The sequence below is a fragment of the Papio anubis genome, chromosome 2, assembly GCF_008728515.1.
Source record: "Papio anubis isolate 15944 chromosome 2, Panubis1.0, whole genome shotgun sequence".
NCBI lineage: Eukaryota > Metazoa > Chordata > Mammalia > Primates > Cercopithecidae > Papio > Papio anubis.
In genome coordinates, this window is record NC_044977.1 from 118,790,251 (window position 1) to 118,813,768 (window position 23,518).

Genomic DNA, 23,518 nt, shown 5'->3' on the forward strand with positions numbered 1-23,518 from the left:
CCAGGCTGGCTAATTTTTTGTATTTTTAGTAGAAATGGGTTTCACCAGACGGGCACGGTGGCTCAAGCCTGTAATCCCAGCACTTTGGGAGACCGAGGCGGGCGGATCACAAGGTCAGGAGATCGACACCACGGTGAAACCCTGTCTCTACTAAAAATACAAAAAATTAGCCGGGCACGGTGGCGGGCGCCTGTAGTCCCAGCTACTCAGGAGGCTGAGGGAGGAGAATGGCGTGAACCTGGGAGGTGGAGTTTGCAGTGAGCCAAGATGGCGCCACTGCACTCCAGCCTGGGCGACAGCGCAAGACTCCATCTCAAAAAACAAAACAAAACAAAACAAAACAAAACAAAAGAAATGGGTTTCACCAGGTCAGCCAGGATGGTCTCGATCTCCTGACCTCATGATCCACCTGTCTTGGCCTCCCAGAGTGCTGGGATTCCAGGCATAAGCCACCGTGCCCGGCCAGACTTTTGAGTTAATACTGAAATGAGTTAAGATTTTGAGGGACTGTAGAAGGCATGATTTGTTTTGAAATGTGAGGACATGAGATTTGGGAGGGGCCAGGTACATAACAATATGGTTTGGCTGTGTCCCCACCCAAATCTCATCTTGCATTTCCACATGTTGTGGGAGAGACTCAGTGGGAGGTAAGTGAATCATGGGGGCAGGTCTTCCCCGTGCTGTTCTTGTGATAGTGAATAAGTCTCATGGGATCTGATGGTTTTGAAAAATAGGAGTCTCCTTGCACAAGCTCTTTTTCTTTTTGTCCGATGTCAACCATGTAAGATGTGACTTGCTCTTCCTTGCCTTCTGCCATGATTGTGAGGCTTCCCAAGCCATGTGGAACTGTGAGTCTAATTAAACCTCTTTCCTATGTAAATTGCCCAATCTTGTGAATGTCTTTATGGACAAATACAATGGCCATCTACAAGCCAACAAGAGAAGCCTTAGAAGAAACCAACTAATCCTGCTGACACCTTGATCTTGGACTTCCAGCCTCTAGAATTGTAAGAAAATAAATTTTTCTAGTGTAAACTATCCAGTCTGTGGTATTCTGTTATGGTAGCCCTACTAAACTAATACAGCCCCTCAGAATACAAAGGCTCAATCCAGCACTTTCTTCTACCTTAAGTTCTACAAGCCTTGTCTGATTTAAAACAGACAAGCAAACAAACAAAAACTCTCTTTTAAAAAGTGATGCATTTAGCCTCCGTGAACAAACACTGAGCCATTTTGCTCAGGCTAATGAAGAAATTCGGCCTGATGGCAAAGAGAAGCCGAGTTGATTCTTTATCAAGTCTGTTTTATCCAGCTTAGTATATGTTTACCAAAAAACTTCTTCATGCCTAGTATTCTTGCTATCCTGTAGCCTAGAAACAAAAATAAGTGGCTAGAGAATAAGGCACAAAATGTGCAACAGAGAGAATCTTTGTCTTATACTAGTGTTCTTGTAAATATGACCAAGAAAATCATTAAAACAAAATGAAACAGCCTGGGGATAACAGCAAGATGGAGAGTTCCCAGGAGCAGCACAGGACGGGAGATGGAGAAGGACATCAGTCAGTGCCTGTGGTCTGTCAGCTTCTTGACATGGGCCAGCTCATTCAACTTCCCTAACACTTGAGAATTAGGTATCAGCATCCCTGCTTTAGATGAAGAAAACCAAGGCACAGCATGATTAAATTGTGCAACTAGTATGCTGCAGGAGCAAGATTTTTCATACTGGTGTGTACACCAAAGTCTTCATTATTTACACAAAGTTTTCATTAATTACACAGAAGCTGTACATTGAGAAGTAAATAGGTAAACAATCAACTGCTGAAAATTAGGATACCTGAGTCATTAAGAGATGTGAAAAGGATTCAGGATACAACTAATACTTATTGAATACTGCTATACTTTAACACACTCTACCAGAAAGGAGTCAGGCAGAGTTAAGTTCCTAAAACAGTACCTGATACATAATATAACAAAATCTTACTCATCAATTACTACTATTAATATTACCACTTCACTAAATCCTCCCAACAATCCCGTGAGGCACATACAGTTACATTTATCCCCATTTTAGAAATAAGAAGAATGATGCTTAGGGAAATGAAAGTAATACACCGAAGAACGCGGAATTGGGTAAAGGAGGATCAATTTTGTGCATAAGAACTAAAATGGGGCTGGGTGCGGTGGCTCATGCCTGTAATCCCAGCACTTTGGGAGGCCAAGGCGGGCAGATCACAAGGTCAGAAGATCAAGACTATCCTGGCTAACACCGTGAAACCCCGTCTCTACTAAAAATACAAAAAGAAGGAAAAAAAAAATAGCTGGGTGCGGTGGTGTGCTCCTGTAGTCCCAGCTACTCGGGAGGCTGAGGCAGGAGAATGGCGTGAACACAGGAGGCGGAGCTTGCAGTGAGCTGAGATCGAGTCTCTGCATTCCAGCCTGGGTGACAGAGAGACTCTGTCCCTCACCAAAAAAAAAAAAAAAAAAAAAAAAGAACTAAACTGCATCTCCTAAAAACATTTTTTTGAGGTGTTTTGGTTTTTTTTTTTTTTTTTTTTTTTTTTTGTCTTAGCTAACAGAAAAGGTAGTTCCTCTTACGGAATCGAAATGCTTCAAAGGAATTTTAATAAACTCCTCACTTCCTGAAGCTCTTTCCTTCTACTCTTGCTGGGCTACAAGCCACAAGAATCAAAAGAGAAGCTTGAAAGGCAGGAGGCAAAAGAAAAAAATTAAAAAGGCTGCCCCAGATGGCCCAGGATGAGCCAGGAAACGGACAGATTCTGCACGTGGCACATATGAACCCACAAATGTACGTAGTGTGATGTGCTGGCAGCCAGTTTGCCGGGGTGGCAAAAAACACTGGGTGAGTTGCCTGGACACAGAAAACTGGGACCAAATGAGTTGAAAAGTCAGGCTCAGGCTGAATTTCTCATTGCTGCCAACATGCCTGAAGTGGGTTCGCAGGCCATTCCAGGAAGAGAAGATGTCTCAGATAAAAGTGGGCATGCGAACAACGAACAAAGAGAAGAAAAAGGTTTGATGATATAAATAAGCTGCATGGACTCAGGGGATGGGTAGGCAGAATCCAGGACTCTCCCAACCAGGCTGGTGCTCACCTCTCCCCTATAGCTTGGACTACACACTCTCTCTCCCACCCAGCTGCAAGTCCCTCAGAAGCAACTGGGTACACAGAAGGCTTTCAGTAAATGTTGGTTAAATGAGTAAATGAATAAGAAAGCAAGCTAAAATAAATAAATAAAAGAATTAAGTATACCTGCTTAGATTTGGTATCTGCCAAGAATATTAGCATGTCATTATTAAAACTTTTCTCCGTAACTCTGGTAAATAGCTGACATCCTATTCTAAATTCACAGAAAATCTGAATCCAGTTCATTTTATATCTATCATTCCTGATCTTATTTTAAATAAGCATGATTTTATCACAAGCATTTACACAGAAAGATCAAACATCTCCAATGTTAAGTTCTACTTTAATCCTACAGGAGACTGAGCAGTTTTATTTTACTCACCAATCAGGAGTACAAATGCATCGGTACTCACTTTCCTAATTTGCACTAACTCTATCCTCTGCATTTTCGAATATGGTAGATAATATAAAAGAGGAAAGGCAAGCTTGTTCTTCAAGTAGGGTAGAGATTTGAAATGTAAGGTCTGTGCCTGCCCTAGCCAACCCCCCTTGTGCTGCCAACTCTCACCACCAACACCCAAGTACCATAAGAAGAAAGAAAAATTAGGATAAAGGAATGTTCCAGGAGCAACAAAAGAGTTTTATAATAGTAAGTGGTCAAACATTGTATTTTATAGATTAAGCTACTTGACTTAAAAATGGTGGGAGAGGGCTGGCTGTGGTGGTTTATGACGGCAATCCCCATACTTCAGAGGCCGAGGAGGGCGATTGCTTGAACCCAATAGTTCAAGACCAGCCTGGGCAATGTGCCAAAACCTTATCTCTATAAAAAATACAAAAATTTGCTGGGTGTGCTGGCACGAGCCTGTCATCTTAGCTACCTGGGAGGATGATGTCGGGGGATCACTTGAGCAAGGGAGGTCATGCCACTGCACTCCACCTGGGTGACAGAGCAAGACCCTGTATCCAAAAAAAAAAAAAAATTAAAAATTAAAAAATGGTGGAAGAATCGAATATATTACCCTAATATACAGACTTCCTTTTCTGTTTTCAAATCTAAAGATTAAAAGTGTGGCTGAAAACATCAAAGTACTTTTCAAGCTCATTTCTCTTCACATCTATAAATGGCTAACAGTGATGAAATAATATTTGATGTTTGCAAACTTTCATTATCATTCTAAGTTTAGGACCAGCTCCTTTTGCCACAGAACATGATTATTGTTGTCTTCAAAAGGAAAAATAAATGACTGGTGATGTTATTAGGTTTCTAAAAGTCCTTTAAATAAGAACAAAAAAGATTATCCTGCAGAGTACTTACAGCTTGATAATAGACATCCTCTTCTGAATCAGGAAAAATACAAGTTCCTTGAAAATTCCAATTGTCTGTCTCAAACAGTTCTTGCTATTGATTAAGTCTAAACACCTACTTTTGTCTGTTTTATAGGTGATCAAAATGAAGGTTTTAGCTAATCAGGTAATTCGTGAATGAACAAAAAGTCCCCAGAGTTTTTATGAGCACTCTCATTTATGTCTAGAAATCTTAAATTTCCCACCCCATTGGTGTTTAATTTTTTTAAGAGACAGGGTCTCGCTGTGTTACCCAGGCTGGAGTGTGGTGGCTATTCATGGGCGTGTTCCCACTACTGATCAGCATGGGAGTTCTGACCTGCTCCATTTCTGACCTGGGCTAATTCACCCCTCCTTAGGCAACCTGGTGGTCCCCAGCTCTCAGGAGGTCACCACATTAATGCCGAACTTACTGCGGCCACCCTGTCAGAATAGTGTAATACAGCCCAATACTCCTGGGCTCAAGCGATCCTCTGGCCTGTAAGGCACACACCGCCCAGCAGGTGCTTAATTTTTAACACACACACCAATTGCAGGCAATAGGTATGATACAGACTTGAGGGGAGAAGGGTTAGTTCCAGTTAACAAATCAAGTGTTGCTGTTAAGGAGAATCACAGCTGAAGGTACTGAAGGTACTGAAGGTACTGGTGCTTGTCTTCAGCATTTCTGGGCATGAATCTTACCCACAGGCTTATTTCAGAGGTGATCAGTATAAGAACACTCTCAAAAATGGCAATCCTTCCACTGGCTTTGTACATGCCAACACTTTTATACACTCAGAAAAAAAGTCAAGCTTCTATTCACACTTATTTAAGTTTTAAGTCTTGCACAGGGGCACAGCTAAGGCATATATAAATGAACTCAACTGTGAGTACTTTACCAGACACACCTGGCTCTTTCCAGGTGCTACTGTCCAATGACAGTAACCCTTGAGGGTTGGACAGGAGAATGGAAACAAACACAGATCTCTGTGGTATCTCTGTGATCCAACTACTTCAGTGAATTATGTAACACTATAGTGGAAGGGCCAATTAAATTATTAAGACTTTCCAAATTAAGAAGGAAGTTCAGCAAGGTCAAGAGACACATATTATGAACTGGAGACCCGAGGATGAGCCCTCAGTTAGCTAGCTACAGCTCTACTTTACCATAGCCCAGAGCTGTCTCCAAATAGAGAATCCCATGGGCAAAGAGGAACCCCTCCCTGGTTAGAGGGCTAAGCCTCTCCAGATACTGCAGAGAACCAAGAGGCCTTATCTCAAAGCAAGGGCTCAAAAAACACAGTACTGGGCACTGATGCTGAGAGCAAAACACCATATTAACTTGATGTAAGAATCAAAGTGACAATAACAACTCCTACAATTTGTATATCACTTAATAGTTTATAAAACACTTGGCACAGAACTTGACTTGCATAAAATTCAGAAGATCTAACATAAGCAGCATCACAGTCCTAAATTCTAGCTGAGGAATCCTCAGCTATGATTAAGTAAATTAACTTAAGGCGGGCTAACTGGGTGACAAGATTCATACCCAGATACTCTCACTGGAAATGCCATTCCATTTCTTTCACACTTTATTGTATATTACTGACCTAAATACCAAAAAGAACCAAATTAAAAAATTAAAAATCAAATCTAATCCTCCCAAAAAATGTGTGGCACATAGGAACACTGGACAAGTGAAAAAAGTTCCATCCATTGAGTTTCAGTCGATACTAAATGGATCAAATAATTATTTCAGATTAAACAGAAATGCTATTTTAGGGGACAGACTTTGTTAGGTGACTAACAGTAAGTAGACATTTGATGGCTTTATTTGTGCCCAGTTGAGCTGCTTCTGAGATGTGAATAAAGCTATCCCCAGTGGGCATCTGCAGTGCCTGTCCATTACCCATCATCTTTTCATTCCGGCTTCTCAGGCACACTCAGGTCCATTTTATTCCAGTGATGCCAATACACAGAACAGGGTCTTCCAGACTTAACCCAACAGGCAACTGGCATATTCATCAACATAAAATAATTCCTTAAACAGAAGTTGTTACCATTCAAGACTTTCACACCTGTGAGACAGCCCAGACAATCTCTGCAGGGAAGGATACAGCTATACCTTTCCAGAAATGAAGGCAAAGCCTGAAGTTAGAATATTTTTCATGGTTACTCCACTTGTAGCTGTACAGTGTAGAGCCCATGTTTGGAATACTCTGAAACCCCTGGTCTTTCTACTGCTGTACTATCCCACTCAGATTATGAGATTAGACATGAGGAATCAAGAAATCAGTCTGGGCCCTTCCCAGTAACAGAGCTATGGTTCTAAGTTTCAAACATACTATTACTACTCACCAATAGGGGCAAGAGCCTTAACCAGGTACCCAGACCCTTATCCCCCACAAAAGAAGAAGAAGAACAGAATTCAGGGGATCATGATCTCAGAAATTACATCTTTATTACTCACTAACATCCAACTGCAATTTTATATTTCCCTGATTTATAAATGTAGGCAGCAAATCATAGTAGTACTAGCAGTACCTTTGACTTTGTTACTAACAAAATGTGACATTTCCATATCACATTACAGTGTTATAGAAATATTAATCTTTATAATCATCACAACTTCAAAATTATTATAGTTACCAGATCTGATGCTAGATGTTGTTAATGTGCTAATAAAACAGCACAAAAATTACTGTATCACCTTTTTAAAAAAAAATTGACCAGTTTTGAAAAACCTGGTCTTTGTACCTATGGATTTTATATTTTACTTTAAAAAAGGTTTCCCCAGACTGCCAATGGGCTCCTCGGTACAATAAAAAGTTAAGAATCCATACTGAAGATATTCAGATAACACCTATCACAGATTAAAATAACCATATTATATAATTCTAATTTTGTGAACTTACTGAGTTCCAAAGAATGTGTAGAAATGTAAAATTCATCTAACCGTGGTAAAGTTTTGCTACCCAACAGGTCAGAAAAAGGTGTTTTTCTTAAAAAAGTTATTACATATGACAAATATGACTTACTAATTTAGAAAAATAGATTATAATAATTGTGCAATTAAATAAAATGTAATATAAAGGGCAAATTTAACACTAATGACTCCGAAGTCATTTCTGGATGTAATACTGTGTCAATCCTACTATGAAAATCAACTATCATTTTTGTATAGAGGTGACAACTAGCATTCTAGTCAATCAAATGCTAAATATCAATGAGTGTGCCACACTGCTTTGGTAATGACTGCTTTTGGAAACTAACTTACAGTCTCATTTGATACCCTGTTAAGGAATAATATGAACAGAGAAGAATCATCTAATTTTAGATCAGAAAAGAACCCCAGAGATGCTCACTTTCCCCTCTCTGCCTCCCTCCACAAGATAAAAATGACTCCAGTCAGATAGCCAAATTTTGATACATGCCTATTATGTGCTGGGTACCTTTCAAGAAAGAAGGGACCAAGTGATGAACAGGACTGAACAGGACACACAAAGTCCCTGCCTTTGTGGACTTAAATGCTAAAAGGAAGACAGACAATGATCAAGTAAACAAGTGATACACCCAAATAAATCACTTAATATTTCTAAAACCACACAGACAGTTGGATGTAGAGCCTTGCTTGGGCCCTCATTTCCTCCCACTAATCCTGTGTTCTATTATGTCACAATGCCGGGATCACAGAAACAAAGGAAAGAAATCAAAGAGAAGGTACAGAACGGGGAGAAGGCTCCGAAAGAGGAAACCTGCACAATACTTTGAGGGGAGGGGATGTCCTTGGTATATTTCTTTAATTAAGCATTGTCAACCCTGTCTGTAACTGCTCCTTGGACAAAATAAGCCACAAGATAAAAAATAAAATTGCTTCAAATCCATTGGTAATGGAAACGAAATGATACCTACGTACTATGTCCTTTTCCACGGAACACAATACCAACCCCCATGCACACACTCTGTACGCTATGGAACAATTCCCTAACTTCCTATAGAAAAATCAATTTCTCTGAAAGACTGAAAGTGTTGAAAGAGAATCCAGTTCCCCTTATTGGCCACCAAATGGGCCTGAATCTCAGTTTCTCAGGGCACAGGGCAATCCCCCATGTGCCTTTCTGCTATCATTTTCACAACATTGAAGGTGAAACAAAGCGGTGGTTTAATCCCCAGCTGTAGTTACCAAAGGGAAGCAATTGAGGCTAATGTTGATAGCTCAGCTGGCTTGGCTGGGTGAAATGGGGTAAAAGCATTGCACGGCTTCCACCTAACAGGCCCCACTGTTTCTCCACAGGGGCTTCAGCTTTCTGGCCAACTCTCCAAACAGTCATCATTGGCAAATGACCAACCAAACCAAAATTTAAATATATTTTTCAATACATTTCTTGCCTTTCCCTGGCTAAGGGAAATGAAATATATATAATTTCAATAGGTACTGACCCATTAATTAATCCCCAAAACAGTCCAATGTGCTATTTTTGTTCTTTCTACTCTTACAACAAAAATATCTATTTTGACTACTAAGTTTTGGGATTACAACAGTTAATCTGGAAAAAGAAGAGTAGTCTCCCAAATGATAGAATGTTAACTTGGATGTTTCACTTTTCTTTTCATATGCTTTTTAAATCTTTGGGTCAATATGAAGTTTTCCCTATAACATTTGAAAAAAATGTGTCATAAATTGCTATGGAAGCATGGAAAATAAAACTCAAAGCATCTGCTTAAGAAATTTTTACATATAAATTATTCAGAAAGTTAATGGTGAGGTTAAAAAACAGAGAACCATGGCCAGTATACAATGAAAGGAAAATTTTGCTTCACATCATGTGATTTCAATATGTATTTAGGAAGGCAAGCTCTGCCAAACTTCCATTGGAATTGTTGTAACAGTCTTTTTCATTGTAATAGCTACTACTTACTGAGTGCCATACCTCACATAACACTTCTCTTAACTCTGCTCTCTACCCCATCAAGTAGGTGTTCGCGTATGTGGTGAAAGAATTTATCAAAGTTACATAGAAAGTAGCCAAGGTGGAATTTGAAGGAAGGCCTCTCCAAGTAACGTCCATGTTCTCCTTCAGTTTCAACTCTAATCACACTCAAAAATGCTTTTACATAATGGAGATGATGACTGTGATAAGATTAAATTCCCGCTTACCTAAATCCACTTTCTCATAATTTAAAAAAAGGTCTATATTTTCTCTCAAGTTGAAAAGAACCCCCTACTTCTCATCCCACTAAAAAATAAGGCACAAAACACACCACTTCCCCCAACCTACTGTATCAGAGAAACCACCGAGCTGAAATGACAGGATTCCACTGTTTTTGCACCCTAAGTCCACAGTATCTGTAAAGTCCACCAATTTGCCCTTCTCAACCTAAGAAAACAAAGCTTGTTATGTTGATGGCACCTCCACAGCTGTCTGTTAAACTTCAGGAGTTTATTATCTGCTTATTAATGACATTTGTATTTTGTCAGATTTGACCAATTTTATTAATTTATCTTTAAAGGACTTTCAGCTATTTATACAACAAATCTGCTATAATCAAGAACTTCTCTATTCAATCAGATTGGAGTTATTACTGTAAAATCTTGGTTTACTTGCCTCCCTCTTCAATTTTCTTCCAATTAAAGACCATATCGGCAGGGTGTGGTGGCTCACGCCTGTAATCCCAGCACTTTGGGAGGCTGAGGCATGTGAATCACTTGAAGTCAGGATTTCAAGACCAGCCTGGCCAACATGGTGAAACCCCATCTCCACTAGAAATACAAAAATTAGCCAGGCATGGTGGTGCCCACCTGTAATCCCACCTCCTCAGGAGGCTGAGGCACGAGAATCGCTTGAACCTAGGAGGCAGAGGTTGCAGTGAGCCAAGATCACGCCAGTGCACTCCAGCCTGGGTGACAGAGCAAGACACTGTCTCAAAAAAAATTTTTTTAAAAAGGTAAATAGGCCGGGCGCGGTGGCTCAAGCCTGTAATCCCAGCACTTTGGGAGGCCGAGACGGGCGGATCACGAGGTCAGGAGATCGAGACCATCCTGGCTAACACGGTGAAACCCCATCTCTACTAAAAAATACAAAAAACTAGCCGCGCGAGGTGGCGGGCGCCTGTAGTCCCAGCTACTCGGGAGGCTGAGGCAGGAGAATGGCGGGAACCCGGGAGGCGGAGCTTGCAGTGAGCTGAGATCCGGCCACAGCACTCCAGCCTGGGCGACAGAGCGAGACTCCGTCTAAAAAAAATAATAAATAAAAAAATAAAAAAATAAAAATAAAAAAGGTAAATAAATAAAGACCATACCATGCACAAGTAGCTGGTGTTTTAGAAATGGAGATACATAAGTAGGCACAACACACACCCACACTCACACTGCCAGAAAGCAATAAAACCGTCAGGACAAGGTTCTGCCACAGACTGTGAGATTGCATCATAGTGGGAAAGAGGTCACTGTAATCAGAAATGCATAGGCTGCAATCCTGGTTCCAACCCGGGCCTCAGCATCCTCATTATGTAGAGATGGGACAGTGAAAACTAGACATAAAAATAAACCATTTAGCACAGTGCACAATATTCATAGTAGTTACCATCACCACCACCACCAATAACTTCAAAGTGGGGTCATTTTCCCAGCTGCCCCATTGTTTCTCGATTCATAACTGGGACGTGTCACTGTCTTCCCCTCGCCCCTTCTTTTGTACTAGCTTTATTGAGATTTACTTTATATAACATAAAATTCATCCTGTTACAGTGTCCAATTTAGTAGGTTTTAGTGTCCCAGTTAAGTAACCACCACCACTATCTACTTCCAGAACATTTTTATCTCCCCAAAGAAACAGCATACCCCATTACTCCTTCCCCCCAACTCCTGGCAACCACTGATTTATTTGTCTCTATGAATTTGCCTATTACAGACATTTTATATAAGTGGAATGATACAATATGTGGCTTTTATGTCTGGCTTCTTTCACTTAGCATACTGTTTTCAAGGTTTATCCATAGTTTAGCATGTATCAGTTCTTTATCCCTCATTATGGCTGAATTATGGTCCATTGTGTGAAATATTATATTACATTTACCTATTCATAGGTTGATAGGCATTTGGGTTGTTTCCACTTTGGGGCTATTATGAATAATGCACCTGTGAACATTCCTGTACAAGTGTTTGTGTGGTCATATATTTTCATTTCTCAGGTATATACCTAGGAGTGCAATTGTTGGGTCATATGCAACTCTCTATTCAACCATCTGAAGAACTGCCAGATTGTTTTCCAAGGCAGATGTACTATTTTACATTAACACATACAGTGTATTCCACTTTTCCTACAACCTTGCCAATACTTGTTATTGTCTTTTTGACTGTAGAAATTCTAGCATGTTAAGGTATTGCAGTGTGGTTTTGATCTGCATTTCTCTGATGGCTAATGATATTGAGCATCTTTTCATGTTCTAATTGGCCATTTGTATATCTTCTTTGGAGAAATGTCTGTTTGGGTCCTTGGCCCACTTTTAAATTATTTTTTTTTTAATTCTTGAGTTATAAGGTTTTTATATATTCTAGATTCAAGTTCTTTCTGAAACATATTATTTGTACATATTTTCTCCCATTTTGTGAATTTTCTTTCCATTTTTGTTGTTGTTGTTGTTGTTGTTGTTTTTAGACGGAGTCTCGCTCTGTCACCCAGGCTGGAATGCAGTGGGGCAATCTCGGTTCACTGCAACCTTCACCTCCGGGTTCAAGTGATTACCCTGCCTCAGCCTCCTGAGTAGCTGGGACGACAGGCATGTGCCACCACACCTGTTTTTTTTCGTTTGTTTTTTTGGTATTTTTAGTAGAGAAAAGGTTTCACCATGTTGGTTAGGCTGGTCTCGAACTCCAGACCTCAAATGATCCACCTGCCTTGGTCTCCCAAAGTGCTGAGATTACAGGTGTGAGCCACAGTCCCAGGCCTCTTTCTACTTTTTAACGGTGTCCTTTGAGGCACAAAAATTTTTAATTTGTATAAAGTCAAATATATCTATTTTTTTCTCTTGTTGCTCATGCTTTTGGTGTCACATATACAAATCCATTACCTAATCCAAGGTTATAAAATTTTGTATCTCAAGTTTTATAGTTTTAGTTCCTAGGTTTCTGTTTATAATCCATTTTGAGTTAATTTTTGCATATGGTGTAAGGTAGCTGTTCAACTTCACTCTTTTTGCATGCGGATATCCAGTTTTTCTAGCACCATTTATTGAAAAGATTATTCTTTTCTCCAGTGAACTGTCTTGGCGTTCCTCTCTCTTTTAAAAACACATTCAGAACATTTCATTCTTTGCAGGTATAGATCAGTCTCATATTATTTTCCATCTATTAAGCATTATATTACTCTCTTTAAACATGCAAATCATTGAAGAATATATGTGAATCTCTCCTGTACTTACTTATGCTTAGACAATCATTTACATTTAAAAACATTTAGCCAAGTACCTACTTTGTGTCAGGCAGTATTCTAGATGCTGAGATACAATCCCCATGAGGCAATATGAGTTCTTGGAGATGACTATAAATACACATTGTATTCTACGACAGGGAGGAAAAGAATCACAGATGCTGAAAAAACAGAACAACTATTTCTGTGATGAAGGTTCTAAAAGGGTCACACTGAGGAGAGGCACCAAAAAGAACAACAGAATTGTCAAAGAAAGGCTCTGGAGTATTCCAGAGAAAGGGGGAAATAATGGACATGAAAGTGTTTATTTGGAAAGAGGCTCCAGATATCTAGGGAACAGAGGTTTAACATATAGACCGTGTGGTGACAGGTAAAGGTGCCTCTTGAGAGGTAAGCAGTGTTGAGTGTTATGGATATCATATACACCATGCTACAGAACTTTAACTACATTTGTATGTAATGGCAACCAACTCTAGACCTGAACAAGAAAGTCATGTGTATTTTAGGAAGAGGACTGTGGGGATAACTGTACAGAACTAACTAGCAGAGGGACAGATTAGTACTGAGCACAACTCACATATGTCCAGCCTGCAGGGGGAGAGTGTGTGTGTATGTGTGTGTGTGTTTCTTTCTTTCTACAACTGCATGACAACAATGTATTTTGCTCCTATCTCTTGGTGATAACTAGACAACTAAGACATTTTATACTTGGTTCCGCCTTCCTCATTTCACTGAAGTGTGTGTACTGCCAGCCTTGAAGATGATGTTGTGTACACATCCTATTGGCTTCTCAATTCTATTTTCTTCATATTAACAATCTTTTTCAGATACTCTACTGTAACATGTCATAAAAGATATAATACTATCATTGAAGGTCATTTAACTTTGCACCCATCTTCTGGTCACAGAGCCCAACTGAAATGAAGTTAGTCATTCACATGCCTTACAGACTGCTTCTTTCCCTTTCTCAATTCAAATTATTCCATTTTAACTATTTTTCCAATATTGTCTAGCATATTTTGCCATAACTATCAGCTGGGAAAGAACGTCAACACGCTTCCATCATCAGTTTCATACAAGCAAGTTTACAGCTCTACTTTTACTCTTTCTATTTGGATTTTCTACAGTTTTCCAGAATCAGAACTATATCCAAGTCAAAAATTCTTCATTTCTCGTAGTACATGCAACAAATATTTTTGCATTTAATACAACCCCAGCAATACTACTAGCAAGAAAAAGCACACTGAAGCTTCTCTCCAGTAGAATGTTCAATTTTTAACTGGTACTCCATAAATGGACCTTTAGCATAAAAGGAGGTGTTATTTTTGCCGTCCCAGTGGTGAGAACTGTACTCTGTTCAATGGAATGAAACATGTCCTCAAAATAAATGAGCAGGAGACATAATGGAATTCTACATTCCTTGTTCTTTTCTGTTAACTGACTGCGGGTGTGAATGTGATCCATCATCTTGTATCCCTGCTGGAAGAGCCTGTTCTACACCCCATCCTCCCTCCAGTGATTCTTATTTACAAAGACTTGTGTAAAATAAGTCATTTATTTGCAACAGCAGGAAAACTGGCCAGCAATCTGGCTATGTAATAAATAAATAAAGTCAAATTGGCTCACAAAAAAAAAAAAAAGGATGGAAAAAATGAAATTATAGTAGCTGCGATATGTCTTACACATGAAGAAACGGTTAAGTTTTTATATCAGAGAAGGATAAATCTTTGATTCCTGCCTCTGCTTCAGCAACTTTCCTATGTAGCTGCCAATTTTTCATCCTAGCAAAATCATTAAAAACTGAAAATTACATATTTTTAAACCACTTTAAAAGCAGAGGCTGAGAGAGAAAGAGTAAAGAAAAGAAAAATCCATCTGGAAGGATATAATCCAAAAAACGTTAGCACAGTGATTATCATCTCTGGAGAGTAAAATTGTAAATATTTTTCATTTTATGCTAAGTAGGAAGAACAAAAAAGGCAGAAAGATAGCAAAACAGTTTGTTAGGTATTTGGAAAGGTAGCTATGCAGAAACAGGAGATTTGTATATTGTGCTGAGGCTAGGACAAAATCTAAAGTATATACAGATGTCCACAACGTTCCAGCCATGCAAAACATTTTATACCTCATTCAGGCACAGGAACATAACTTCATCCTTTAAGCTTTTTTACGCTTCCAATAGATCTCTGAGATTCCTATTACCATCATTTTACTTAGAAAACCAAACCTCAGAGAAATTTAAATGCAAACAGCCAAGTTCTCACATCATACTCAGTAATTCACCAAGCCCAGGTGGTGCCACATCGTGGAGCAATGGAACTCCATTTTTTTCCATCTATAACAGAACGCAGGCCCTGTTTATGTGAGCTATGTCTCCTTTAATATGTTAACTAACTAAATCTATGAATTTTCTTCCAGAAAGTTGTATCACAGGTGGAAGGAAATTTCTAAAGCAGGAGACTCCATAAAGAAATCACAACCAATCAATCAAACATAAAAACGCCACTTGCCAGAGGACAGTCTAGTAGGCCTTCTACGTTTCCTTTTCTCTGGCTCTCCAGTACGTCAAGTGGCAAAACACAAGAAATACCATGTGGTGCCACAAAATGATGGCAAATCTAGCACTATGATACCTAAATTAACTCCTGGAATATGGCTTTGAAGCCTCAACGTATACTCTGTTGGAGTAACGTAGTGTCCATAGTGAGTAGAGAAGTCCATCAAATGGATTACCTGTGAGATATAACCCGGAGGCACATGAATGGGAGGAATGGATCCATTGGGTGACATCATGGGAACCTCAGCAGGTCCTAAAAGAGATGAGTCAGATGTTAATAGCTGAAGAAACATGCATTATTCAAAATAATCAGTGTTTTCAATGTACTATCCATACTGAAGATAATTAATCACTTTGACAATCTTTCTTCGAAAGTTGGTATATATTGCCTTAAAGCTAACCTGAAACCACAAATGAAAAGGAATTATCCAACTATACAACTCAAAGAAAACAAACAAAAAGCCCAAAACTATAAGTATCTTTATAAATATCTAATGATTCCCAAAACCTCAAGTTCCATAAACCAAGATTGCTCAGTTAATAGCAGTCTAACAGAGTGGGGCAAAAAGTTTCTTTCTTTTTATTTGGCCTTTAAAAGAATGTATAATTAATCAATATTTAAACAAATCAATTATAAAATTATTTTCTATTCTGGTTTAAAAAGCTCCTACAGACTTTGGGTTTATGATTTTCAGTTAGATTATCATTTTTAATAAATTACTGTAACATGCCATAATTTGAAATAGAAGAGATCCTTAAATTATTCCAAACCAACTGAATAAGGCAGGGGGAAAAAATAGATCTTTTTTTTGGACGGAGTCTTGCTCTTGTTGCCAAGGCTAGAGTGCAATGGCGCAATCTAGGCTCACTACAACCTCTGCCTCCCAGGTTCAAGTGATTCTCCTGCCTCAGTCTCCTGAGTAGCTGAGATTACAGATGCCTGCCGCCACGCCCAGATAATTTTTGTATTTTCAGTAGAGACGGAGTTTCACCACGTTGGCCAGCCTGGTCTCAGACTCCTGACCTTGTAATTCACCCACCTCGGCTTCCCAAAGTGCTGGGATTACAGGTGTGAGCCACCGCATCAGGCCTAGATCATATTTTAAAATAAGGAACTATTAAAAATATGAATGCCAAATTTACTTGGATTGTTCAAAGTAAAGCATTAAATTAACAAGAAATTTGTTTCAAAATAGGAAATTCAGCTTTCTGATCCACCATCTGGGATGGAACCACGACCAAAATGCAGATTTTCGTAAAAGTCCTTACAGAAAAAGCACCACTCTCAAGGCTGAACCCTTGGACACAACAGAAAATCCAAAGGCCAAGATCCAGAATAAAGAAGGAATTTCTCCTGATCAGCAGAGACTGATCTTTGCTGGCAAGCAACTGAAAGATGAACATACTCTGTCTTAACTACACATTCAAAAGGAGTCCGCTCTTCATCATGTGTTGGGACTTCATAGAAGTAGTCATACCACTCCCAAGAAGAACAAACATAATAGAAAAAGATTAAGCTGGATATCCTGAGATACGATAAGGTAGATGACAACAGCAAAATGAGTGGCCTTCACTAGCAGTGTCCTTCAGATGAATGTGGTGCTGGAGTTTTTATGGCCAGTCACAAACATTTGACAGACATTATTGTAGCAAATATTGTCTGACTTACTGCTTCAACAAACCAGAAGACAAGGCTCGGCGCAGTGGCTCACTTGAGCCCAGGAGTTTGAGACCAGCCTGGGCAACATAGCAAGATCCCATCTCTACAAAAAATTAAAAAGTTGCTAGGCATGGTGGAGCGTGTCTGTGGTCCTAGCTACTTGGAAGGCTCAGGTGGGAGGATGGCTTGAGCCCAGGAGGTCGAGGCTACCGTAAGTCATGATCAAGCCACCACACCCCAGCCTGCGCACAGAGCAAGACTCTGTCTTCCCAAAAACGTTTTTAAAAACAGAAGACAAGCAATTGTGTATGAGTTAATAAAAGACGTGAACAACAACAAAAAGCTAAATTCAATGAATGTTAATTACATGTCTAAGGCAAACAACGAATGGCAAGGTTAACAATTACCCAAGATATAGTTTTGAGTTAATATTTAATTACAAAGAAACTGGCCGCTGTTACATCAAAATCAACTTCGGACACCTTTCAAAGATCTAACGATTAAACAAATGGTTTCCCTAGAAGTGCAAGAACCTCATGGCCACTGGTTTTCTATTTGGTGGCTGGCTCGCCTATTTAGCAGCCCTCCTCCCAAATGTCAATAGAAAAACTTTGTGTTTCTAGTCCAAGATGGGACTTCCTGGCTCCAAGTGCCTTGCATTGTTTATTTGCTTTATCCTAATGTATGTTGTGCTGTCAGCAATGAAAATTGCTCAGCTGGAACAAAAACCAAGAGAAATACAACACTTTATTTGGCAAAAGGCAGATCCTGCCATCCAGTGCTGCATTTAAATGTGCATACAATGGATCTTTCACTTCACAGTACAACCAGTGTTATGACCACTTCACAGGAGAGGACTCAGTAGGGAAAAAAGGGACAGGGACACTGGTGAGCATAAGAACAAGTCTGTGAAATAGGAAAGAAAACAGGAGCAGGGAAGAACATTTGTATATTTATCTAACATTCCAAGTGCCAAGCATTCAATCCAAATTCATGGATAATACACCAAATCACTAAACTATCTGATCATCTCTATAACTGTAAAAAATAAACACAGCAAAAGAAGAGAATGGCATAAAAATGGATCACTGCATGACCCAATTTAATTCTTAAGTATAATTTAAACGAATACATCCACCAATCGCTGAAGGCATTGGTTTCCAAAACCATTTTTCCCGTCAGCTTCAGCATTTTTGACATAGCCATACAGAGAGTTGTGTATTTACTCAATATTTGTATTTTAATTGATTCATTAAAAATAAATCATAAACAATGGGATGTCTGCGCCATCCTGAGCACTGTCTGTGAAATTCAAGGGCTGATGTACACAGCTCGATGCAGCAGATGTTAAGAGCGTGGTCTGCCTGGTTTTATTCCCCAGCTCACTATTCACACTGGTGGTACGACCCTGAACAATTCACTTAGCCTTTCTGAGCCTTACTTCCTAATAGTCATAAGTGAGAATAACAGTTCTTACTTCATATGGTCAGGTTTAAAGATTAAATTCATTATGTGCAAAAGCGCTTAGAGCAGTGCATGGCACAATAATCACTCATCAAAATGTTACTAGTTATCATTATTCTTTACAATGCTTTTTATAATTTTATTGATAGTTTTGGTTGCTTTTTAAAAATTTTTTTGTTACTATTACAAGTACTAAAGCTTTTTAATAGTCCATACCCATGCAACATAAAATTAACAAGTATACACTTGGTACAACATTGACTTAGGGAACAATCCTTCCTCATTAGGTAAAAATAAAATGTTTCACAGAGTGTGAACAGAGGTGCTACCACCTCAATAAAGTATTGCTTTTTCATCACCAAAATGTTTACCATGCAAATAGTCTCTTAACCCTAGGCATGACCCCTAAAACTGTTAAAGTCATTTGTGTAAAATGCTTTAAAGAATGTAGGACAAGTATGTGATTTACAGCTAGAAAAGGTTTTTTTCACAGTCTTGATTTCAAGAGTAGCCAAATGACTTTAACATGTTTGTTCCCCCTTTTGTCACTGTCATCAAAACTATTTCAAAGGACATTTATAAATATGCACTAATAGTTTCCAAAACTCTACCTTGCCTTAGAACCCCAAGTTCCTCTCCTTTCTGAAATAAACCATTACAACTATAAGCAATTTGGAGTTTAAAAGATAGCAAAATAAAATCTCATTCACCATAGTGGTACGAAAAGAAGTTACTGTCTTCCTAAACATTTATTTCCCAATCTGTGAGTTTACTATCTCTGCTCAACTGTGTTTGAGAATGTCCAATATTATTGTAATCTTTCCCTAATTAAAACACTAATTTCTCTTCCTAAAGTTCCTAAAAGTCTTAAAAGTCTGCTAGCATTTGTTAATGAGTTTATTTTTCATTTACTTAAACCTTGAACCAGAAACGTTGGAGAGCCTTTATTATTCAATCAATGGTAATTAATGCAATGATTCTATGACAGTATTCATACATCAAAGAGACAAAAGGAAAGACCAGCAACATTGTATTCTTAGGACCACACAAGCTCTTGGAGAGCTCCTGAGCCCGCACCAAGGCTGCAAGATCATTCTGCCTCATCCTCTATTTGGGCTGCAAGATCATTCTGCCTCATCCTCTATTTCTTCCCTGCTACCAGGGATCCCCAAGAGCAGGGGTGCCCAACCACTAATAGTGGTCCGTGGCCTGTTAGGAACCGGGCTGCACAGCAGGAGATGAACAGTGGGCAAGCCAGCATTACTGCCTGAGCTCCGCCTCCTGTCAGATCAGCAGCCGCATTAGATTCCTAATCAGCAGCGAACCCTATCCTGAAGAGGGATGCAGGCATTCCTTATGAGAATCTAACTAATGCCTGATGATCTGAGGTGAAACAGTTTCATTCTGAAACAGTCTCCCTCACCCCCAGTCCGTGGAAAAATTGTCTTTCACAAAACCAGTCCCTGGTGCCAAAACAGTTGGAACCACTGACCTAGAGCTCACACATCTCAGACGCTATCTTCACAACATTCACCCATTCTGTGAGCAGACAGAACTAGACTAATTAGATGAATTACAAATAAAGTTTGGAAATCTCAAAGTGGTGGCAACTGGGAATCCAGGGTATAAATCATCATTTAAAACAAGTCTTAGAAAAAGATCAGCCATAAACTAATCAATTATATTATAATTTCAGGCACGTTTAAATGGTATTTTTATCATCTGAGTATTCATGTAATACATGTAAACAGGTAATGAATTCATATAATTATTGGACTTGTCTATAAACTGGTACTTATATGACTAAATGGCTATTTTTCAACAATAGCCCTTAGTTGCAATAGATTACATTTTTTCCTAATTGATTTAAATATCGTCTTGCTCAAAAAGGATGCAAAGGAGTTGATATCACAACACAGCAAGATAAAACTAATGAGAAAATAAGGCAAAGATGAAATAACGATGTGATAAAATCCAATATATCCTATAAAAGTGACCCTTCCGTCTTTTTAAATCGCTGAGGAACAGAAATTCTTGCTGGCAGAAGTAGCTATAAGGCCACAGCTAGTAGGTAAACAGATAATAATGGTGAAAGTAATTATCAGAACAAATTGTCTAAATACAAGTACACTTAAGCTGTTTGCAATGGGTCTAATACTGCATACAAAATGTGAGATCTTCTAATGAATCTCATAAATGTCTAATGATGAATCTCTAACCATTCATAGTGACTCAAGACTCTTACACAAGCTAAGAGATAATGTAGGCACTTTGGTTAGCTCTGAATTTCTTTTTTTTTTTTTTTTTTAATTATTCAACACTGATTAATCCCACAAGGGAACTAAAAGGAATACAAAGAAAATAAAGCACAGACACTAACTTCAAAGAAATTCGAACTCTGCTACAGTGGTTCTTCAACTTCAATGTGCATCCACATCACCTAAAGCGTTTCTTAAAATACAAATTGCTAGGCCCCACTCCGCACAGTGTCAGAACTGGAAAGTTTAGAGGGAATCCCCAAGAATGAGTATTTCTAACAAGTTCTCAGGTGGTGTGGATGCTGCTGTCTAGGGACCATGCTTTGATAAGCTCTGACTTCATGAGACAGAAGACTATATGAACCAGACTTTCCCCCAACATCAGGAACTAGACAAGGATGCCGACCTTCACCACTGAGATTCAACATTGTACTGGAAGTTCTAGCCAGAACAATTAGGCAAGAAAAAGAAAGGCACCCAAATTGGAAATAAAATTTATCTACACACATATGACATATCCCAACATACAGAAAATCTCAAAGATCCCACAAAAAAATTACTAGAGCTAGCACACTAATTCAGTAAAGCTGTATCATATCTGCACACAAAAGCCAATTGTGTTTCTACACACCAGAAATGAATAATCAGAAAATTAAGAAAACAATTCCAATCACAACAGCATCCAAAAGAATAAAATACCTAGAAATAAATTTAATCAATGGAGTAAATGGTTTGTATACTGAAACTACAAAACATTGCTAAATAGTAGCATGAAACAGAAGACTGATTGATTGATTGATTTTAATACAGCCAGAGTCTCACTATATTGCCCAGGCTGATCTCGAACTCCTGGGGCTCAAGTGATACTCCTCGGCCTCCAAAGTACTGGGAGTACAGGCATGAGCCACCACACCCATCCATGGAAGATTTATTATTAAGCTAGCAATAATACTCAAAGTGATCTAGAGTCAATGTAATATTATCAAAATTCCAGGGACCCCAAATAGGCAGAAAGAATGAACTTGGACCCCATCTCATATCATATACCAAAATCAACTCAAAATGGATCATAGACCTACTTATAGAAGCTTAAAAAAATAATAAAACTCTTAGAAGAAAACAGAAGTAAATCTTCATGACACTGCATTTGGCAACAGATCCGTAGACACCAAAAGTACAAGCAACAAAATATAGATAAAAAGAACTTCGTTAAAATAAAAACTTTTGTGTATCAAAAGACATTACTAAGAAAATGAAAACACATCCTATAGAATGGGAAAAATATTTCCAAATCATATTTGATAAAGGACTTGTATCCAGAATAGATGAAGAACTCTCACAACTCAACAAAAAGACAAACAACCCAACTTAAAAATGGCTAAATGAATAGACATTTCTCCAAAGATAATATGTAGTCAACACACAAACACATGCATACACATAAAAAGATGCTCAACATCATTAATCATGAGGAAAATACAAATCAAAACCATGATGAGATACCACTTCACACACACTAGGATGGCTATTAAAAGACAAAGACACACACACACAGAGAAAATAACAAATGTTGGCAAGTTTGTGGAGAAATTGGAAACTTTTACACTGCTGGTAGACAAGTAAAACAGAAACTGTGGAAAAGTGTAGCACTTCCTTAAAAAAGTTAAATGTAAAATTCCCTTATGACCCACTAATTCCACTTTTAGTTGTATTAGGTTGGAACAAAAGTAATTGCTTTTTGCCATTGAAAGTAATATATCCAAGAGAATTGAAAACACATAAACAAACACATCTACAGGCATGTTCATAGCAGCCTGTACATGTGTTCATGTTCACAATACTCAAAAGATAGAAACAGCTGAAATGTCCATCAGAAGATGGATGGATAAAATGTGGTATGTACAAACAAGAGAATACTACTCAACCATAAAAAGGAATGAAGTACTAATACAAGCTACAATGCTGACAAAGCTTGAAAGCATTAGGATTAGACCCAAAAGATCACCCATATTGTGTCACTCCACTTATATGAAATATTCACAATAAATGAATCTACAGAAACAGAACTCAGATTGGTGGTTGCCAAAGGCTGAGGCAGGAGGGTGGGTGGAAGGTTTGCAGGACTGAGGAGCATCCGCTCAATAGGTACAGCTTTTTGGGGTGATGAAAAACATTTTGGAAACAGGGGTAGTGGTTGCATAACATTGTGAATAGGTGTATTTACTAAATGAGTTAATTTTATGTTCCATGCATTTCACCTTAACAAAAAAAGAATTGAAAAATTATGCCAATAACCAAAGAAAGATAAGATAGTAAAACTGGGGTTACTAACAAGCTACCAAACAGCAACAGCATATAAATCTCTTGAGAGCACGTTTTTATTCCATATACATTCATATTTGCAAAGACACTATTTCTAGACACTGTGCTATGCAAAAGCCAACAGATGCATTGTCTATCCACAAGCAACTGCGTGGGGATACAGACATATAAATAAATAAACACAAGGAGGCATTTCAGGCACTGTATAAATTTTACAAGATTTAAAGAGATTATTATCTTGTGGAAACCTTAGTAACTGCAGAACTGAGGAGGTCAAAGGCCCTTAGGATATAATAGAAGTCTCACAGTTTTACAAATAAACAAACTGAGACCCAGAAGCAAGCTGACCAG

The 23,518-nt window shown here is 38.6% G+C and overlaps 1 protein-coding gene and 1 pseudogene across 3 annotated transcripts in view; one reads left to right on the forward strand and one right to left on the reverse strand.

The window, feature by feature from the left end:
• Window positions 1-23,518, reverse strand: part of FNDC3B (fibronectin type III domain containing 3B) — a 364,617-nt gene that overhangs the window by 160,608 nt on the left and 180,491 nt on the right. For all 3 annotated transcript variants that reach the window (XM_003894828.5, XM_031663575.1, XM_003894829.4), the window contains one exon: window positions 15,640-15,716. In XM_003894828.5, coding sequence (XP_003894877.1) covers window positions 15,640-15,716 — 77 coding nt within the window. The remainder of the gene's footprint in view (window positions 1-15,639; window positions 15,717-23,518) is intronic.
• Window positions 16,707-17,948, forward strand: LOC110742617 (annotated as a pseudogene).